The sequence below is a fragment of the Calypte anna genome, chromosome 1, assembly GCF_003957555.1.
Source record: "Calypte anna isolate BGI_N300 chromosome 1, bCalAnn1_v1.p, whole genome shotgun sequence".
Classification (NCBI taxonomy): Eukaryota; Metazoa; Chordata; class Aves; order Apodiformes; family Trochilidae; genus Calypte; species Calypte anna.
Genome location: NC_044244.1, coordinates 19691898 through 19714566, shown reverse-complemented (window position 1 = coordinate 19714566; position 22669 = coordinate 19691898). Strand labels below are relative to the sequence as shown.

At 35.5% G+C, this 22669-nt stretch overlaps 1 protein-coding gene across 1 annotated transcript; it reads left to right on the top strand.

Annotated features, from left to right (window-relative positions):
* Window positions 1–1306: 1306 nt before the first annotated feature.
* On the top strand, window positions 1307–16559 carry MLC1 (modulator of VRAC current 1). The gene is made up of 11 exons (XM_030460150.1): window positions 1307–1486; window positions 3628–3717; window positions 5749–5802; window positions 5908–6009; window positions 9284–9385; window positions 10157–10228; window positions 10705–10821; window positions 11653–11709; window positions 12647–12769; window positions 14182–14349; window positions 15982–16559. Exons 1-11 carry the CDS (start codon window positions 1307–1309, stop codon window positions 16054–16056), a joined length of 1140 nt encoding a protein of 379 aa, XP_030316010.1. The 3' UTR covers window positions 16057–16559.
* Window positions 16560–22669: the final 6110 nt, after the last annotated feature.

Sequence of the window (22669 nt, the reverse complement as noted above, 5' to 3'; positions counted from 1 at the left end):
TGTGCAGGGTTTATCTGAATCCTCCAGAAAACTGAGGTTACTAGAAAAAGGTAAAGAAGAGATCTCTCGTGAAGAAAATATTCTTGATAGCTTTCTATCCTTTAACTTTCTAACTTTCCCACTTCTTGGAATACTTGAATACGTCATTTTTATCTGTAGTTCATTCTAGGAGGGTACTGGATTGTAAGTAGCTTTTACTTTTTTTAAAACAAGAACTATCTTGATGAATATTGTTTTCTCTGGCAATTATAATAACTAAAAGTAGTAAGCTGTGAGGAAGGTTTTATTTAAGATGCCAAGGGGTGGTATTCAGATAAAAAAGGAACTTGAAACTTCTAAAATTTGTTGATTTGGAAGGAGCCCTGTGAGAATGTAGTACAGTCGTTTTCTAGTGTGTTCTGTTAATTAAAATTCAGGAGGCATTTTCCTGTTCCCTGGCTTAACTCAAGTTTTTGCTGTGCTTTTGTTCTGTATCTGAATAGATGCTGTTGAAAGCCAAAGTGTAAGGGAGAACTTTTCAAAGCTGGGATGACTCACTGAACGGTGAGAATATCACAAAGTGTTCAGGCAGCTGTGTTCACAAGGCTGTTCTAAACTGACACTTAACTTTTCAGTTGAAGGTAAGCATGAAGTTTTTCAACTATTGAAAAATCTGCAGTAAATTAATTCTAATATAAGTTGCTTCTCAAGGTATTTTAACATATTGGCAAGCAGTGAAATGGACAGAGAAGGGGGGAATGGACATGAGAAATAATTGATACTGGGTAAATTAAAGAAAGTTTACTGTAAATGAGTTGGGAGTATATGAGTTCCTTGGGCTTACAGTGAAGTCTGTCATTTTAGATATCTGGTAGGAAGGCTTAAAATCAAATAGAAGTTAATATATAAACATGTTTAAATATATTTCTGTCCTAGAGTTAAGAAAAAAAAAAGGCAAAAAGCAAAAAGCTTTGGTTATAGAATTATGCTTGAACTAAACACTTCCAAAAATGGTTCGTGGATCTTGAAATAAGTGTCTGTTGAACAGATACACAAACTTCTCTTTTGTTCATGTTTCTACTGTGTTATTAGGAACTGTGGCTATAAATTGTAACTTGATTATTGTATGCAAGTTGTTAGAGTGCTTATGTATCTTACAATGTAAATACAGCTTATTACTAAATATTGCTTTTATTTATTTTCTCTCAAATAGGGAAAACCGTAGTTGAGCGCTGGTCTGAGTATGTGAAAGATCTAAATTATATTTTTGGTCTTCGTAATTTTCATTATTATTATTATTACTATTTAATTGCCTTTGTGAAGTGTTATGACTACGGAAGAAGGTTACAGAGAGGAATTTAGCTATGACAGGATGCCAACTTTGGAGCGGGGAAAACAAGAGAATGGAAATTATATGCCAGATATCAAATCCAGTGACCTTCAGCTGTCAAAGAGGCTGCATCCTTGCTTTAGTTACAGAACGTGGATTTTTTCTTTGCTGATGGGAGTAAGTACTTCAAATGCTACAAAAGTGAAAAATGTAGGTGAGGTCACAGTGCCTGGTAACCTGTTCAGTTTCACAACTTTGAGGACTCACAGTTTCATCACTGATAGTGTTCAATATAAATATCTGTACAGAAAGGAACATATTTAGCAAATTTAGAATGTACATGTGACTAATGATATTCCTGTGGTAATTCTTCACTAATCGAAGGTGCTGCATGCAGTCTGATTTATATCTTGAAAATTAGTTGTATAGCATAAGCAGAGAGTAAATGTGGTATTATCAAATCATATGTATGTATAGGCAGTACCTCCTGGTAAAGGATGCAAAGTATATTGATCACACATATTCTTCTAACATATTTTTAACTCTTAAAAGTACCTTCCTTGCCATGATAGCATTTTGGCATTGAAAGTATATATGGTACTTATGTGCCACATTTATCTTTCAGTGTTCAAAAGTCATGTAGTCATTTGGGAGAATCTTCTTAGATGTGCATATTTGTGTTTCTTACCTGAAGCTCACAGTCATTTGAACTTTTGTATCATTGCTGGAATCCTAGGACACTGATCTTGCATGTACGTCACATGTTTCTTTGTGTTCTGAGCAAAGTTTATTAAAGTTCATTATAGCAACTAGAATGTGATGGTTTTTTTTCTTACCTCATGTTTTGAAGAGTAATTTTTATTGAGCTGATAAAGTTTCACTGTTAGTAAAGTAGTTACTTAACTTTTCACAGTGAATAAAAGTATTGCCTTGTTTTCGTGGAAACAGCTGAACATTTTTTCTTTTCTGAAATTCTGCGAAACTTGGATTTCCTTTCAGATGTACTGTTACATAACAAGAAAGGAAAAGAAGGGCTGGCTTTCTTTGTATTAAATTTTCTCAAACTTGTCAAAAAGAACAACTGTCCTTAATTAGATTTTCTCTTTTTTACTGAGGTTTTGTGAATGACTGCAGATACTAATGTTTAACCATAATTTGCTGAAGCCATATTGCACAGAAGAAGCATGAATTTTACAGATAAACAGAAATGCAATTTTATTAATGAACTAATCCAATAAAATCTTGTTAGATTTTTTTCCCACATATGATAGTGGTTCTTTTTTCTGAACTCTTTTGAAAGACAGTGTCCAAAAAGGAAAGTCTGTATGCTGAGCAACAGTCATAGTGAACAGAACTGTCTACTTCAGGAAGCAGTTTCAAACTGCAGTGACATCAAAGTGGCTGCTGGTGCAGGCTGTTCTTGTGCAGGAACAACTCAGTATGCTTCAAGCACAATTTCAAGTTGTGTTCTATAAATACTGTCTTCCAGTCTGCTGGAATTTGCTCTGTGTGTGCTTACACATGCATATATGCTGTCCTTATTTGCTGTAATTTTTTTGACAAGGACTCTCTTTAAAGACCCCCATAATTCTGCAACATGCAAAAAATGCTGAAATGAAAAAAAAAAACCCACAAAAAAACCCCCCCAAACCATTCTGTCTCTTATCTTTCCCAACCCCTTAAAAGAAATTTGAACTCTGAGACATGACATACCAAAAGAAAAAGTGTTAATAGAACACACTGCTCATTTATTGCTGAAAGTTTAACTGGTAATTATGAAATAAACAAAGTAGTTAGCAATGGAACAGGAGGTGTTGGAACAGTTATGGGTGTGCTGCTGGACCACAGCAGGAAGTGGGGAGTGATAGAGGATTAGGTGGAAGAATCTTCCTCAGTGTATCCTAGCATTATTTTTGTTACAATGTTCTAGTTGGTAGTTGCCTATCACATGCATAATAAATGTCAGTGGAACCAAGCTGAGAATGCAAAATAGAGGCTTAGTTGAGGTTTCTGAAACATGTTTACCACTGAAGGCTGCAGTTACCTTTTGAGCATTTTATTACTTATTTGCCAAGTCAGGGCACAATGCTTTATTCAAACATACTTATATTGTTCAGTATTAAGTCTTGGTAACCAGCAACACATCATCAGAATTCTGCATGCTTTGATATTTTGCTTCAAGCTTATTCACATAAACACTGCATTACTAAATATTCATCAGTAGCTTAATTTAAAAGGGATTACTGATTTTTATCTGATTAGTTGCTTTTTAAAAATAATTTTGTTCATATTGTTTTGTCTTATTTGTTGCTTTGCAGACTTGCCTCCTTATGACTTCTGGCTTTTCACTGTATCTGGGAAATATTTTTCCATCTGAAATGGATTATTTACGTTGTGCAGCAGGTTCAGTAAGCATTCTTCATTATTTGCTGTGGCACTTTGACAGCAAAATCTGTAGTAAATAGTTTTGCAGGTTTTATTGTCTTTTTACTGCAAACTTTCTTTATGGAAGATTCAGTTCTATTTAACAGTTCTTTAAATGCGTTGTCATCCCTTGATTGAGGGAATAACAGCTGTACTAAAGACCACTGCTTTGTGCTACTGTTTTCGTTTACTGGCACATCACTGGCATACAGTAGTTATCCACATGAACAAGTTTTCTGTGCTTGATTTTAAGGAAGCTTGCATTGTTACACACTTGGAGAATTTCCTATGTAAATGCTATCAGAATTTATTTCAGATTGTTTTTCAGTTTATTTTCCCATATTATCCAAGTACTGAAGCAGGCTAAAAAGTTCTCTTGAAGATTATTTTATTAGTAAAATATGCAGTAAAGATGTATGGAATTTTCCAAAGTCCAGTATTTTTTTACTATACTTTTAGGGACTCATATTTAATTTACTGTATTATATATGCTTAAGCTACACTTTAGCTGTGTGTGCATAAGATTAGTCTGATGTACTTGCTTTGTTCATGAGATAATTTTGTTATTGTAGCAGATTTGTTTAAAGTTAGGTGCAAGACTGATGCTTTACACAAACAAGTCTCAGGAGTTGCTCTATGAATGAGTTGTTGCTTATTTTTTCTGCTAGAGGTATTAGAATAAAGTAGAAGCAATTTTTGAAGTTAATATTTTTGCTGATGTGTTATTCCTTACAACAGTACTGATAGTTACCAAATGTCTCTTCTTCTGCCCCAAATCTTGTCTCTTTGAACTTTATATTTACTGAGAATTTCCAGAGGTGTGGTAGGTGCAGAAGGTTATCACCCTGGTTTGAGTGGCTTGCTGTGCATGAAGATGTGCACATTTGAGTGTCTGAATGTGAACAAGGTGTTACAACTTCTACTACAACTAATGGAGTCAATAAAGTTGATAGAGCCATATATAGAACCAATTAATTATCTAGTTTAGGATAAGCTGAATTGTTCTCTAGATGTTTTTGACTGTCTTGACTAGCAGTAGGATTCAGTTGCCTAAATGTAGTCATGTAGTGCTCTAGAGACTGTAGGGTATCCAGCTCATAAAAGGATGTTTTAATTATGTTGAATGCAGATCATTTAGTCACCTTAGTGCCTAATGACATGAGTGCTGCTATGAATTTTAAATGTCTATATTAGTCTAGTTATAGGGGTTTGATTGTTAAGCCATCAGTGCTCAGATGTGTGAAAAGAGAATTAGTGATGAAGTGCAGTGTTTGCTACATGATACATTATTTAACATGAAAATATTTTAAATAATTTTAGTTGAGTATATTCATATTTTGCATATTAGTATATTGTGACATTATATGTTTGTATAACTAGAATTCAATCTGTAATGGTACCATATCTATTGTGGTGAACTTAAGGGAATAGAGAAATTATTTTGTGAAACTTTTCACTTCTGCGTGATATTTGCATTTAGCTCTTCCCTTAAGTACAGAAGCACAGTTCTTAGAGAGCATAGAGGAGATCCTAGGCAGAATTCTTGTGGTGTAGTTGTATTCAACAGACCAGTTCTTCACATTTGTGTTAAGACTGGCCTATTTTTAGTTTACACAACCATGACTGTTCAAGAATATGTGGAGGCCCAGTTTGGGAATAGCGGTGTTTATCTTTCTCTGCTTAAGGATTTTAGGCTTTATAGAGTTAATGTAAGCTAACAGAGGCATGATATGCCTTATGAAAGACATTCTTTCTTTCCTTTAATTATCACACTGTGTTTGGTAGCTAGTCAAAATGGAGGGATATGAAAGGAATACTTAAACTTTTTTAAATTCTTAGGTACTGATTGTAATATAGGTGTTCAGGCAAGAGTGACTTTCCTTAGAGTTTCTGATCTTCTGTTTGCCTAAGTTAATTGAAATGGAGATTCAGACCAAATAAAATACATGTATAGAAATACAGATAAATTGTTTTGTGCAGAATATCCTACTAGTCTTCTCTTTTAATTTTCCCAGTGTATTCCTTCAGCAGTTGTGAGCTATGCTATAGCAAGGAATAAAATTAATGTGGTAAGTAGAAGACTTTTATTAGCAATTGTATCTTCTTCCACCCCTCTCCCCACCCTCCCTCGTGGTTAAACTGAGAGAGAAACCCATTCTGAAACTGTTTTTCAGATACCAAATTTTCAGATTCTGTTTGTCTCCACGTTTGCCATTACAACTACGTGTTTAGTTTGGTTTGGATGCAAACTTGTCCTCCATCCATCAGCTATAAATGTGAGTTACTAAACCAATTACTAATTAATAATGCTACATTTATCTTTGTTAAAAAAGGGGAGAGATCATCTAGCAGTAACTACTTTTCTGAATATTACTTTTCTAAGACAAGATTGCAAAATTGTTACCAGAGGTGAAAATTTATATGGTTAAAAGATGCATGGCAATGCTAATTTAGAGGAGATTAATATGAAAATTACTTTCCTGTTTTCTTGTATTCAAAGTTTAAAGCATGAGTTAGATCTTCAAATGTGATCCAATTTGATAAACTTACTGTTCATTTTTCTGTTGAATGTTGCGGTTGTTTTTTGTTGTTTTTGTTTGTTTGTTTGTTTTTTGGTTTTGTTTTGTTTTTTTTTTTTTTTAAAGAACAGGATCAGAAGAGAAAACTGAAAATGATTTAGCAGCTCATCTGTAGATTAATCAGTTTTTAGGTTTGAATTGTGATGAAATGAAATGTCCCAAGCAGTTCTAAGCAGTTCTACTTCTAGGACATTTTATTCTCAAGTTAAAGTATTATCCTTTCCTTGATCTCCTCCAATGGATAGCTCTCAGGATAAGAGACCTGAAGGACAAAAACGAGTGGAATGTCATGTGTGCTGACCACCGTGAGTGAAAGGGTTCAGATATTGAACAAGATTCAAATTAACTCTAAACTGAGTAGGTGTGTTTATTGTCTCCTTGTGAGCTGAGTGTCTGTACCTCCACCATCGTTCAGATAATCCAGCAGCTGGAACCCTGCAGTAACATCTTGTTTGCCTCAGTGTAGAAGGCTAAAGCAGAATTCAGTGGCTTCAACTTAGACATCTCTTATTTCAAATGTCCTGTGAGATATTCTACCTGACTTTTCCTTCTACTCTGGATGGGTAAGAGTCCTGTGTCATATGTCCTGTTCCTGCAGGTGTGTTCAGTGTGCTTGAATATTTCAAATGGCAGTAGCAGTCAGTATAACCAAACCTCACCTTTAGCAACTGGTTGGCTGAGTAGTTTTTGAGGTTCTTCAGGTCTCTCCTGACAGTAGTGGAAGCCTAGGCAGGGTGGGTACACACTGATACTGGAGTGTATGTGCTTGATTTGGTTGCCTAACCATACGTGTGTCTCCATGAGACATGTGCTGCCTTGTTCTGCTTCACTCCTGCCACTGGTCCAGGAGGGCATCAGTGTCCTGTAGACCTGTGCAGATGTCTTGAAACGTCTGTAGGGTATCTTAAATATAAGCTGTTACATTGAACTTTAAATTACTTCCTCCTGAAATTATATCAACTCTTTCCTACTGTTTCAGAGAACCATGTTTTTAATATCTGATGCAAGTTCAGAGGCAATTGAATTAAGGTTGTGCTAATCTACTTTCTCCCCATTTGCACTTTCATGTTCCTTTGTCCTGGAAGAGGATTAGGGACACAACTACATCTGGTTGTAGGTTTTATGTACAGTGGTGGCTGGAATTTTCTATAGTCTTTAGAAATCTAACATTGAACTTCCCATTTTTACAAAAAGATACGTACTGATAGCTTTAGCTGTATTTCTGTTTGAAAAATAAAAACAACTAAAAAAATAAAATAACCCCCCCAAACTGTAATCTATATAAAAAAAAAATTCTATAAAATAAAAAGCCTAAAAACCTGAGAAATAAAACTAAAACAAACTCAATGGAGATGAGAGATTTTCACTTTGGTTTAGAGGTGTTAATTTTATGAGTAGAAGGCTTTATCTGATACTCTGGACATGTCATATCAGAAAAAATACTGGAAAGATAAAAGTTAAAAAAAATCTCACTTACCATTTCTTTTTCAGTTTGTTATTTACCTATTACAGCTAGCACTATATGAGCTAGTCTTTCAATGTATTGTAGTGCTTCTGGACTCAAGCTTGCATGTCTACTTGGTGTTGCCCTGTATAGTGTGGCCTTGTCAGCCCACGTCAGTACCAGCACTACATGTCAGAACACATCCAAATCATGGGAATTTACAAGCTGAATTAAATTGTTTTGCAGGCCACATGTTTGACTCCTCTTCTTTTGCCAAAGAATGTCTTTATTTTCATTCTAGCACTTTCCCCAGAAGCTTACCACTCTGACACTTATTGCTGTTTGTGGCTGTAATACAACTGTACAATCTGTTGTGTAGTGCAAGGCACATCGTTCCAATTGTGATTTCCTAAGGATGAATTTCAGCACTCAAAAAGCCTCTTGAATCTGCCACTTAACAATATTTTCCAAAAAACTGTGCTGCAAGATATGTGCCAGTGAAAACCTGAGATGTGATTATCTCCAAAGCAGGTCTGTCGTGAAGGTGCAGATAATCCTGTTCTAAGCCATTGAGTGATGGTTTATTATGATTCTACAGGTTCTGAATGGAGTCAGTTCTCCCTCACCTTTTGTTTCTTTATGCAATGGCCTGACCACCAAATGTCTTCTTTTGCTGCTGGTGAAAAACGTGGTTCTTTTGAAGACAAGAAGGGGATATCCACTCTGCCTACCTTGTGTGCCTCTAAAAAATGATTTGGCCCATATACAGTCAATATCTACCTCAGGAGCTAATAAGGAACCAAGGAGAGATGTTAAATATTACAGTCACTTATTCATCTAAGTGGTTAGCAATGGCAGGAGGAATGGAGACATCCCTGTTTTTACACAGTAATGTAGTCTGTTAGACCTACAAGAGCTGTGAAACCATGAAGTATATTCCTCAATGTGTTACTAGCACTAGGTAGGGTGCAGAGATAGGAGTTTTTGCCCAGTTCTTTGGATTGTGTTTCCATTCAGTGACAGACTCTGCATCGCACCATTGACTGCAGTATAGGTTGGAAGCCTCTGATCCTCCTTCCTTTCTGCCCTAGTCCATTGCCTTAGCCCCTGGCTCTTCTTTGTTCTCTTTCTGTTCCTGTGAATCTTCCATGACTTGCAGTAGCATTCTGGTTTCCCATGGGAGGTCCTGCAAAATGCAAAATGTATCAAGACATCACCCCCTAGTCCTTAAGTGCTCTTCTGCCCAACAGTGATAAAATCTTCAGGCAGAATATTCCCATGGGTGAAATAAATGTTTCTTATGTTTCTTTCAGTGGCTAAGCATTGTCCTAGAAATTCATCAAGAACCAAAAAAAAAAAAAAAAAAAAAAAAAAAAAAAAAAAAAAAAATGGTTAACAACGCATCTGATTAACAGATATGTCTAAATGTTATAGAAAATAGACTGCTGGATCCTGCTGGATACCACCTCTTCCTTTATTATTAATAGGGAAGATGTAACTCATTTATGTCTGGGATTTTACTGACAGATAAATTTCAACTTGATTCTACTTATTCTGCTGGAAATCTTCATGGCAACTACCGTGATCATTTCAGCCAGATCTACTGAAGACTGCTGTACGAGAAAGCAAGTAGGTACTGTTAATGATTAAAAACATTTTTGTGTGTGTGTTTTAAAAAATTTTAGATTTTTCCTGTGTTACAGACATTTACAAGTTACAGCAGACTCCAGAGTATAATTTTGTGTTATATGGTAAAACTAGATTTGAATAATAAATAGATAAATAAGAACAAATCCTAAAGATATATAAAACATTAGAATAATGTCACTTGTATATATGCAAGCAATGCCTTTTTGAAGTCTGTGGTGGACAAACTAATTTGTCATGTGTAGCAATTTGGTGTTATCTGGGCTACAAAGTTTTCTTTAATCACAAGTGCTTTCCCAAATCGCATTCTTGCTTTTCTACAACAGCACTTCCTTTAGTTAGCAGTGAAGCAAACATGCTGTGCCATTTTGTGTTCCAGTGGAAGCAGTGCTTGTTAGATAAAGCCATGTAGTGTAATGACTGCCTTTAGTTACTGCTTATTTACGTCAGCAAAATCTGAAAGCTCAGGAAGAAAGTATGGATTTTGAAGGTGGAAAAGGAAGACTACATGATCATGTTTCATTGTTGAACAGTGGTTTTATAACAGCTACTCCAGGACTACCTCATTTTTAAAAAATGTGTGACTGATGTGATCTGACACTGGCAAACACCATGGTGTCTCACTTGTCAGCTCTGGTGGGCCAACCAGACAGTGCAAGCCACTGTCAGGATCTGTAGCAGGTTGTACAAGATACTAGAGAGAAATGTATTGTTTTGTGTATTTTTGATCATGATTTCTTTATTCCTCTCTAGAATACTGCATATGACAGTACCATTGTTTTAAGCAATGTCAGCTTTCCTGCTCGAATTCTGAAGTCATACTCAGTAAGAAAAGTGTTTTCTTTCATTAAATAAATCTTTTTGTGCTCTTTCTATGTGGTACTGGGTTCTTTAAAGCCAGTAAGGGATCAATTTAAATAAAAGCTAAAAGGATAAAGGCAGAAATGAGAAAAATATCTTAAAATATTTCCTTTTAGAATATTGTAAGATAAACGATAACTGTCATGTATGATAGGAAAGAGACTACTTAATAACTTTATATAGATAAAGAGTATAAACGGAACTGTTGTTCATTGGAGCTAATAAATAAAAAGCATAAATAAGTATAAACCAGCTGATCTTGTTTTCACTTAAACCAGCTGGAATTTTGTCATATTTTAGATCTGAAAAACATCAACTTCATGTGTAGCTAATAGCATAATTGAATTTTTTTTTCCTTCCAGTCAGTTCCTGTCTAGAAGCAAATAGGAAATTTGGTGTGCAAATACTGTTAGTAATTTATGGGCTCTTCTTTATTTTAGGTAATTGAGGTGATTATTGGAATTTCATCAGTATTTGGTGGAATAATTGCTTTGAATATGGATGTTCTAGTCTCAGGTCCCTATCTTTCAGTAACATTCTTTTGGATCTTAGTTGCTGTAAGTAGTGCAGAGTAAAGGTATTCATATAAAACAATGTCTTTGATTTTTGAACTTTTTTTTACTTTTTCCTCTCCTAACTGTAATATTTGTTTCCTATATGAATAAGCAATTGCTGCTGAGCAAATAAATTAGCACCTGAATACGATCAATATGTTGATGCAATGTGCTTGTTCTATTTTGACTTAGAGAACTTTTGTTCTTATAGCATGTTCAGATATATTTTCAGTCTTCAGTTCAGTAAAACAGAAATGCATAATAAAGCAAAGGTGTTAGAAGTGAAGTGTTTTATCCAACAAGTCCTGAGTTTTGTAACGTATCAGGATGAGAAATAAAAATTTGAGTTGACCCTTGTCACTGATAACAACCTGTACCTAGAACAGTGGATTCATAAAGGACACTGCTGCCCTGCTTGCCATAAATTGAAACAGTTGAGGAAGAAGACAATATACATTAGAGCTGTAAATGGTTACCATGTCAGGAAAATCCTTCGGCATGAAGAAAGAAAAGATCAAACCTAAGTTTTTCAGCATTCAGAATTATCTAAGTTCAGTTGGGTTCATTATGTTTCTATGTAGATGTGTCAAGTTTTGAGGGTAGTAATTTTTCAGCATGTGTAGGATTAATACATGCTACTCATTAAATTTAAATTAAATGAAGATTACTTTTATCTCAGTTTGACTAACTACTGTCAAAATAAGTCGATACAGTTTTACCATTTTGGGAAATGTAGGATGAAGTTTGTGACTAGTGGGAATCACTGTCAGTCAATTGTAATTTGTGTAATTTTCAAGTAAGTAAGTTTTTATTTTGCTACACTTTTTTGTTTAGTGCTTTCCAAGTGCTATTGCAAGTCATGTAGCTGCTGAATATCCAAGCAAATGTCTGGTAAGTATATACATTTTTTTTAGTTATTATTTTGTCATTATAGTGAGTAATTTCTCGTAAAAAGCCTCATAAAAGGCACTACTCATACTTTCTCACATTTTTTAGTTACTCTTACAAAATGAAACTATTATGTAGCACAAGTGTAAGCTGATATTCCTGAAAAGAAATCCAGTAGATCCTTTGGAGACTTAATTCTGCCAAATCTAGAAAATAATCCAAAGGACTGTGGGGGGGGCGTGTTTTTTGCACTGGTTCCTTGGGAATAGTTATGACCATAGGAAGCTGACATTAACTCTTAAGATGTGCCTGGATCTGCTTTCATGCTCCTGAACTTAAGTCCCTGCCATTCTGTTGTTTCATTATGAGCTGTGGTTTCTGAAAGAAGATGAGGTGGTCAGGTTGCACTAAAACAGGCTGACCTAGAACCTATTTTAAAACATTTCCTCATCTTCATGTCTAGCAGCTGAAATCAATTTGATCCTGTAGGATGACAGTTAAACAAAGACTTGACTGCTCTTGTATTTACTCAGATTTATTTGCATAGTTATTTTAGGTTGTTAGTCTGCAATATCTGCTGTAAATTCTCATTGTTTCATACAGACTGGAGAATAAATTACAATTCTGCACTGACCCTCTAAATTGAGTATTGCTTCATCTATCTCCATATGAAAGACACTTTAAAAATCAAAGAAACCCCCCATCATCCATATTAAATGGAAAATTACAAAAACAACAGTGTTTTGGCTAGGAAACTTAATTTATTCAAAGCTTGTTTCTGTAGTTCCATGCACTGTGGATGTCTCTTCATTTGTCTCCTGTGTAATCCTGTAAGCTTTTATGCACTTTTGTTATGTTTCCTTCAAAGAGATATAGCTGACAAATAAAAGTATTGACTTGGTTTTATTCTTGCTTAACGTTTGTCACCTTATTTTTTTAGGTTGAGGTCCTAATTGCCATTAGCAGTGTTACTTCTCCTTTGCTGTTCACAGCTTCTGCATACTTATCCTTCAGTATCATGCAAGTTGTTGACATCTTTAAAAATTATCCACCTGCTGTTAAAGTATGTATTTTTATGCAATTGAAAAATTAACTATTACAGTGGCAACACAAGAATGATTTAGGAAGTATAAGAAGACAAGGTACTGCTTTCTGAAGATGGAATAAAATATAGAAAATATTTAAAAAGTCTTATTTTACTAATGATATAATTTAAGGTATGTTAAATCTGTTGCCACTCTGGAATTACAGTTTAAAGCAAATTTATTCTAAAAAAACCCAGTAAAAATATGTAATATTTTGTACACCTTGACGTCTTTATAAATATGTAGTGTATAAACTAAAGATTCTAGGTACACTAGAATACATTTTTGTTTCTTAAATAGTCTACCAACAGGTGGCATGTTGGGATTGTAAACTTACATCTAGATTAATTCAAAGCTGGGATCAGGGCAGAGAAGAAAAAAAAGATTGCAAATGTTAAAGCATTTCAGTATGAAGTGTTACCAGTTCCTTGCTGAAGAACTTTCTAGGGCTTTATCATCAAAGTGTTTAGCACTGATAGTTGAAGAACCATTTATGGGGGATTAAAAAAGAGTCTATAAGAGTCTTGACTCTTAGTACCCACGAGTCCTTAAGTAGGGTTGTAATTTTAGAAGAGAAGGAAAATATTTATTAAAAAAAAGATCTTAGGGGCTGGAAAACCAACTTTTGAGTGTGTGATCCTGTTCTGATACTGGAGAGCATAGGATGTTAGACCTCAGGAAGTCACCACAGTTTGCATGCTCTCTTGAAATATCTTTTGCTGTCATACATGTTGGGGACAGGAGACTTGATTCTCTAGGCAGTGGTGTCACCCTGTAGAGCATTTCTTACATTGTTTTTCTGCCTTGTGTCTGGATGCAGCAAGAGTGAGCTGTTTGGTAAAGGAGAGTGAGCAATGGAGCCAGGCAGAGAAGGGTGGTGACCTCATTGGCAAGGAGTGCCAACTACAGCACCCCAAAAAAGAAAAAAAAAGGCAGGTCTGACCATGGTAACCAGGGTCAGCCACAGTTCAGAGATTTGCAGGGAAGTCCATAGCAGTGAGGCAGATCAAAGGTCAACCACGAATTAAAAGTCGGCAGAGCAAGGTCAGAGCCAGCAAGGCACAAGGCCAGGCCCAAGCAGAACTTCAGCATTGTTTGGGTCAGAAGCAGCAGTGATTCTCTAGATATTAGGAGATGGTTTCCTCAATTCCATTCTATTTCTAGAGGAAAAGACCATTTGGCAAATTAATACTTTGTTAAAAATTACCAAGTTGTTCTATTTTGATCAAGCTCAGACACTTGAGTTTTAATTGAAGCTTCAGGCTGAAATAAGCTGTAAATTATAATTTGAGTTAAAAAAATAAATCTTGGTACAGATCTCGAGGGGTGGAGACAGCTGAAAATATTTTATTCAGGTAGTTAGCAACATATTTGATGTTTCTATTTTCAGCAATCTTATGATGTACTCCTGTTGCTTCTGATGCTGATGCTGCTAATTCAGGCATGCCTTACTACTGGAACTGTAATACAGTGTGTAAATTACAAGACAAAAATGAAACTACATGACTCACCATGGACAGCATCACCAGTTAAAAAACAGGAATACAGAACAACAGAGGTATGTATTGATACCCATTATAAAATTAAAGAATCTGAATTTAAAAAGATTTTTGTAATGTTTAGTGTTAATTCAGATCACCATTAAAAGCTGCTCTGTGAAGATGTAAATGCACTGGTGAATTTTGTAATAAAGGGATAATATTTTGCTAGTTAAATGATAACTGGAGCATGAAAAACTGTCTATAAATCTGTGACAAGTAATTTTAAGACAAGAACAGTTGTAAGGTTAAAGCCCCCTTCTGTTTTTATTTGTAGTATGAGCTCCCAATTAGAGATGAAGTTTGCCATTGCACTAAGATAAAATGGTAGTTCAGCTGTCTTACTGCACAGGTTGCAGATCCATAACTGCTATTTATATGTCAGAATGTAGTTACAGAAAAGATAATGAGCCATGGAGGACAATGATAATGAGAGAGCCATCTATTAAGAAAGGAGTAGATTTACCCCTTCAATGTGAGCAGAAGTTTGGGGCTCTCTAGAAGTGGTACTTTTCCAAGGCTTGCTGTGGGGGAGTGAATTTACTAAGCTGAGTTAGGTCTCTCAGGTTCCCTAAACTGCGAATGGGAAGGGTTAAGAAATGGGAGTGCAGGAGCAACAGTGGGCAAGCTGAGTCAGTGACCTCCTGTGTTGGACAGTATGAAGTGTACTGAGCAGAGGAGGTCACCTGGAAATCCAAGTATTTCCCTGCCCTACCAAAGATGGCAATGAGGATCAGAATTGATATCCCACTCCATTTCTCTCCAATAATTACACATTCACTCAGTCCTTTTAGATACAGATTTGGAATGTACGTTTTTTTAGAGCATGGTGATGCCATTCTTTCTGTTACCACTTGTTGTACACTCATTCAGGGTTAGAGTGCTATTTCAGGGACTGGGGGAGAACCCGGCTTTCTTCACTCTGTGTGAATGGCTAAAGCACTGTAGCCCTTAAACTTTCCTCACCCCTGCTCTACAGAGCAAAGCAGTGCATCCTTAGTAGAGAGTAACTCACCATGACTGGCTGTTTTCACCAGCAATAGAGTGAGTGAGAGATTCAGTCCCTGTTCTAAAAAGAGCACCCACGTTGAAACAGTACTGGGTTAAAACCACTGGGAGCAGGGACTGAAACTAAATCATTATACAGCTATCAGTGGAAAGTGGAAGCTGTGGACTTATTTTCCCTCAGGCTGTGGGGGCCATAGGGCATAGGTTGCTTATTTTCTGGATCTGTCTCTTGAAAAGTTACATTTCTTAGGCAAGAATTCAGCTTCTTTGCATATACATAGAAAAATCTTGCTTTGGTTGCATTGTAGAGGGTTAATTCTGGCCTTGGGTTTAAAGATTCAGTCATATTTTGGAAAAAATGAAAAAATGTCCTAAGCAACAAATTTAAAAGAATTTGGTCAAGTTTTTTTGACCCAAATGTCTCAACTATTGTTCAGTTTACATTGTGATATTTATATAATAAATTTATAGTATGCAATATATGAAATTACACAAATTTAAAATGTATAGAATCTTTTAGAAGTTCAGACTGTAACTGTGTTTACATTCTCCTAACTTTTTCAGGTATTTATTTTCTTTAACTTCGATTTTTAATGAGATTGTTATTTCATACTTCTGTTTCTCTGAAATTTTTTTGCTTTTAGGTTTCCAACAATACCTTAAAGGAATTTGACAAAGATAAAGCCTGGAAAGCAGTCGTGGTGCAGATGGCTCAGTAGTTTGGATTCTGCAGATGCAGCAAATACAGTACAATCCAATACAGTAAATCAACTGTTTCAATTAAGGAGGCTTAAAAACTTTTCAGTTTATAAACAGCAATATAGTTACAGCAATAGGAGCCAAGGAATAACACAGTAAATAATGTGTCTTCTAATAAATTTGAAATGTATTGATAATATTGTTAATCCATCTGTCTTTCTGTCTTTATGTGTATTCTGGTGTTGCTTTAGGAGATTCCTTTAGTAAAGAAGGTAATGAGTCACATGGGTTTATGTTGATAGCAAATTGAACATCACATTATGTAGCAGGCTTCATTTGTTTGCAAGAGATTGTTACAACTGCAGTTATGCAGTCAGTGTAACTGAGAAATGCTTTTGTAAAGTTATGAGTACAAGTCATAATTGGCATTTTTGCTTATACTTCACTTTTGTAGGAGTTGTGAAGTTTTTTTGCATCCCATTGCTTTTATACAAATAAAAGTCTTTATTATGTGGAAACTCAAGAGTGTGGATTGGCATTCTAATTGGAGAGGTCAAAACAGAATATGCTTTCCCCTTAAGCTTCCCTTTCTGGACTATTTAATGTGGATGGGATGTTTTATGAGTGAAAAGGCACAAGATCTACTAGCCAAAGCAAAACAATAAAAGCAAACAGAAGCAATCGGCAAAAAACCAGGAGATACTACTGATATTAAGAGATTTTTCTCACATTGATTTGTTTTCCTAACTTTCTTTAAAACTTGCAGAACCTACCTGCCCTTAAACAAGGGATATCCCCCAGACTGCGTTTTCCTCTTAGCTGAGTTATATGAACAATAGTATTGATTTCAAACACGATATGAATTTTCATTGGTGTAACTAGGGAGAAAGCTGCTGATGAGGTGGTGTTTTTTTGATGTTTTTCTGGTTTTTTTGTGTGGTTCTTTTTTAAAGGTTCTAGACTTTGGGGCTTGCCTCTCTGTTTTTTGGATAGGGAAAGTAATGAGAGGGAAAAGTATGTTCAGGTATGCTAGCATGTTTTTGTTTGTTTTGGGGACACTGATAGTTATTGTGGCATTGTAATATGTAAAGAATGTTCTTTCCAGTCTTCTAGAGCAGTGCTTCTTAATAGCAGGTATGCAGCATACTCTCCATTCAACTAAAATAGTGCATGGTTTTGGTCCAGACTGATGCATCAACAACCACAGGATGCAGCTGCTGTTTCCTTAAGAAAGAGAGTTCCTGAATCACTGTGAAGTGAAAAGGTAGAGTCATATGCAGAATAGGCTGAATGTATCTTAGATTTCTTTGATGTGGTAAACACACTTGCCTTCATGTAGCTGAATCTCTGTCTTCAAGAGATCATCTGTATATTTTCTGTTGAATGGTCAAATGATTATTGGCTTTGGTTATCCAGAAAGTTAGAGTGAATTAGGTTTTATACTTCTATTACTGACCTTGGTTGAAAAGGGAATAAACAGAAAATAAATTCTTAAGCACATTTTGAAGGAATTTTGTTTCTACAAAACACTTAGACTAACAAGGCACCGGGGGTCTTTAAAGTCTTTTAAAGTCATGTGGTGTAAGGTGTCTCCAAGCAATAATAACCTTTAAACAGCTCCTGATATTTGGTTTGCTGTCATGAATGGCTAGGAGGAAGCTAGTGACAAGATGTAATAGGCAATGTTCACTTTTCTTTTGGATAATTATATTTTTATAAGAGAGAAGAATGATTAAATTTGACTTTGGATTGACTCTGAAGTAATGGCTGTATATGACTGGATCTGAGGTTTTTTATTCTTAGATTAACAAGGAAAAGGATTAGTTAGGAATAAAAACAGAGGTTTTCATAGAACTACCAGCCATAGATTCTGCCTTGCAGTGAAGATGACCACCCTTGGTCTCCCAGCCTAGCTGTGGCTCCCTTCCTGCCCTGTTCATCCCAGTGGGGACTGCACAATCTCTGCAGCCTGTACTATTGATGGACCTAAGTGCCTGTTGTGAAATTGGTTTTAAATTACCTTAGGTGTTCAACTGGAATGAGAGATCTGGAGGAAAGGCACGTGGCCTCTCCTCTCCACAATAGGAATATAGGCCTCTCTTTGTATCCAGAAATGTCTCTGTGTCATATGGACTGTACATAAGTGTTTTTATACGTGTATGTGTGTCATGTGTGGATAGTTTGGAGTTAATATGGGTTTTTTAGATCTTTCCTGCCATTCATCTCCAGCAGCTGAAAGGGGAGACTGTCTCCTCTGGCCTGTTCCCCTCTGCTAGCTATGGATGGTATCCGATTAAACTGGCAGAAAATTTGTTGATAAAAGAATGAATAGTTTCCTGCTCTGTTATTTTGTCAGCTTAGCACACTGCAAACTCATAGTGGACCTCTTAAGACCTCGGATAGGACTTCCTAACAACTGGAGGCAGAATCTTTCATTATTATTTCCTTTGTTCCATCCTATCACATTCCTTGCCTATATTTTGCCTTGGTCATATGTCCCTTCTCTTCCCCGTTCCCTACTTGAAAAAATAGACTTGGTCCATACTAGCCATTAAAACTTTAGACTTACCAAATCAGTTGGCTTTTGTGTAGATCATTGTCAATTAGAGCTGGAGTTAAAGGAGGTTCTCAAATTAAAAATTGCGTATTTTATGATCTGAGTCTTGTGTTTCATGACATCAAAATTATAAAATCTAAATTAGTTTCAGAAACAAGAGTACTCAGGCTTCCCTGGCAACTGATTTGGTTTTATAACGATTTCCTGTTTTTTCAAATGCTACAAGTACTTTTGTTTGTTAGTGAGTGGGAAGTCCCTCAGGGAGAAACTGTCAGAGGAAAATGTCAGTGTCATCCATCTTACGAATAATCACATCTGAGGTAAAGTATCTTCAGAAGATGAGTTTTGTGTTATTTTTTTCTCCCGTATCTAGTGTTACCTGTCTAATGTTAATATATTTCACAGTAAACTGTTTTTCTGCCTGTAAATTTTTAGCTAAATCAGACGGAGTGAAATATCAATGACAGAGCTGAATATGTTGTGATTCAGAATCAGATTATGAATCTGTTATGAATCAGATTCATACAAAAGGAAAACCATGCCTGATATTTTAAAGCAATGAAGAAATGCCCATGGAAATGGTTTGTATTGGCCAGTTACTCTCTAATGAGTGTTTTGTTAATATCAAGTTATAATTATCAAATATAAGTGAAATTCATATTTCATACAGCTTTTTCATGCCAATAGAGGCCTAGAGGTATAAAATATTATTATGTAATGCTTGCTGTAGTTTTCCTTGAAGTGTTTTTTTTCCCTGAAATTTATTTCCTACTTAATCTTTCTGTTTGCTTATTTTGTTATATAAGTTATATTCTGTTTGCAAAAGTTATAACCTCCCTAGGTTATAATTATTCTTCTGTCCTGTAAAGATAAACTGTTTCTGAAGAAAAAAAATGAGAAACAGTGAATTTTTAGATTTTGAAATTTTAAATTTTCCTCCAGCTGACTCCATTTAAAAAACCTGACATAGCTTCTAATCCAAGAAAGAAAGATCTCCTGTGTAGATGCTTGGTAGTGGCCATTTCCTGGAACAAAGGGCAGAGTGTCTAGATTTAAACAGGCCATTTTATGAACCATGGAGGCTGTAATCCAAATAACCAGTTTATAGTGATTCTTGCCACCTATATATTCTGGAAAGGCAAAATAAGACCATTAAACCACTGTATGCACAGGATTGTTGTTTTGTATTGCCTCTTTTTGTGCTTTATGCCATTAGACTTTAGGCATCTAGAATGAATTTGGAAAATCTCTTCCTAGATTTCCAGTTCTGCTTTCCAGCAGCTCTTAAGAGGCCCTCCTAGGCAGGGGCTGAGTTCCTGGAGATTGCCCCAGCCATCACTTGTTTTCAGAGCTGCCAGCAGAGGGGAGATGCTAATGGAGTGTCTGCCATCTCCATAACTCCTCCCTCTACCTGTGTGCTGTCTGTGTAGGATGCAGCCTGACTTTCCACTGACAGTGCAGGGATTGTGACTGGTTCTTGGTTGTTCCTGGGCTCTCCATTTAAAAATAACTGGGATTAATAGAAACTACTCTAGAGTTTGTTTTTCTAGTCAGGGGCCTTGACTCATGCATTCTCAGATCTGAGAATACGTCCTCTTTGCCAGCAGTCCTGGTTTAAATTATTCATGTTCTGCTGCTGCTCTTTTACCCACTTGCAATGAAGTCTATGGAAAGAGTTTCATTTATTTCAGTAAGGTTCACTGGAGTTTTTGTATTTATTTTAATTGTTCTTCCTAACATCTGATCTGCCTAAAAAAATCCAAATCACTCAAATCACACAAGATCCCTCTTTGTTCTGAAGAAGCTTTATAGCTGCATTAGTTTCTTTATTCAGTTTACAGAGTTCAGTTTACACACCCCCAGTTCAGCTGAAGGACTGAGATGCCACAGCACAGGACAGCAGGTATGGTGATATCTTAAGCCAGCATTGTTGCCACTTACATCATTTTAAAATCCTATCCTAGAGGGCTACATAGCATTCCTTTGTTAGTAGTTGCCACTCTGCCTGTCTTTCCAGACTTCCCCTTTTCACTGTAATTTGCTGGTCCATTCTTTTCAAGGAAAGTCTTTTCCCCAGATCTGTTGAGAAAGGAGAACTTATACAGAGCATGCACAGAAGCAGCTTTTTGTAACTCACTTTTATTTATTTGGTAGTGGTGTTAATACAATCTAAAGTCTGAAATCCTGCAATGCAGACCTCAGCTGAATTTTTAATAGCTGAGAAGGAGGTTTTATTTCAATCCTTCCAGTTGGCTAAGGGTTAGTTTCTGTTCTAAAACTGCAGGTGTCCTCATATGCAGCATCTCTTGTATGTTAACCTGCAGGGTTTTTTTATGTATCATGAACCAGTACTTCAATATCTGTTCTATTATATACATAATCTCACCTGTAATCTATAATTTAATTACAGAGTATCTATTTCTCTCTAAAACATAGCCTGTCCTAATAATGAAGCACTAAGACTTCAAAACTGAGCCAAAATTTTTACTCAAGGAGATATCATGAAGTATAAGTCATTTCCCTTGCCCCTAGTAGAGGAACTCTTGACAAACTAAAGAAAAAAAATATTAGCACCAGAATGACAAAATTTATGATAAATAATCCAAAAAGATTTTGGCAATGCGTTTTCAATTAGTAGCAGAATTGGTTTTAATATAAAGTGAGGTAGAGAACTGAGAGCTTTTCATACAACTGGATATAACCTTGTTCTCCACATTGTCACTTGTTCTGATTGCTTGTACTGAGAAGGTTTGAGTGTTTAATTCCTATTTTGTACCATCAAGGCTTATGGGCAGGTGGGGTCATCACACATTTGAGAACAATTGAGGAGAACAAGGGGCTTCAGACTGTGTTATTTTTAATGGTGTGAATCCTAAATGTACTACAGCTCTTTAGGTAAGGGTAACTTCTAATTCACTCGGTGTTATTACTTTAGGCAGCCCTGATTTAAAAGTACCATGGGCATAGCAGAAAACCAAATTAAATAAAATTAGTATTTTTTTTATTGCTAAAATTGAAGGAAAAAATAGTTTAAATACTGAGCTGCACATGAAGATGTGGTCTAGGGAAAAAAAAGGGTACATGGTATGTGTAGCAGTTCATATGAGGCAAACTGGTTCTTAGGATCTTGCTTTTAATTACTTTTTTCTTTCCAGGGCATCCAATTTTCTTTTGCATTAGGAAACAAAGCTGGTTTGTGTAAACTTGTACAAACCTAGAGCATCATGTTCTATTTTTTCAGTGTTTTTTTCATTTACTTTCCAATTTTAATTATGTTATAATATAGTTGTGGAAATATGTGGTTAGAACAAACTTTGTATATACATCTGAATTTGAGAAATGTAATTTTTTTATTTTTTAGACAATTTAAACAAAGTCAGGTCTCATAAAAGTAATTCATGACAGGGTTTATGCGCTTCTGTACCTAGTAGTAGATGGCAGCCTCATAGATCAAGTAAAAATGTTTTGTATCAAACCTGAAAAATTCCAAATCTCTCAGCATTTCAGTATGTCAATATTAATGTAAGTAGTAAACCAGGATAAATAAATAGATGCAGTCCTTAGCACAGAAATGACAAAATTTTCCAATACTGTTTTGGTTTATTGCTTCCTGGGTTACAGTTACTTTTGCCTCTTTTATTCTATAGGGCTAAAGGATAGAAATACACAGGAAACACTTTCTACTCCAAAACCAGACAAATACAACTTAGTGAAGTTTCTAGAAAAGAAATTAAGGTAAATAGCTGTGATAATTGCTTTACTCTTAGTTGCCAAAACCTCATGTTAGTTAATAACTCCAGTTTCTCTGAGCTTGTAAGTTCTTAAAAATACGGATTGTCTAAATAAAAGTTGGAAAATTGTGAATATGCTTTCTTCTTTTTTATGTTTTTGTCTTTTTGGTAGGGTTTTTTTAAAAACTCAAATTTGTAGCTTTTAAAGAAGAATTTAATAACAATTTTAAATGTGTTCTAATAAGGTCTTTCATTTGTTACAATTATTTAATCTTATTTTTTATTTATTTAAATCATTATTTATTTATCTATTTTTTTTCTTTACAATGCATAGTGCTTCCATAA

Coding starts and splice junctions, on each gene's coding strand:
- MLC1 (XM_030460150.1), top strand. CDS start 1,307: ATGACTACGGAAGAAGGTTACAGAGAGGAATTTAGCTATGACAGGATG. Junction 1,487..3,627: donor TTTTTTCTTTGCTGATGGGA/GTAAGTACTTCA, acceptor GTTGCTTTGCAG/ACTTGCCTCCTTATGACTTC. Junction 14,350..15,981: donor AGGAATACAGAACAACAGAG/GTATGTATTGAT, acceptor TTTTGCTTTTAG/GTTTCCAACAATACCTTAAA.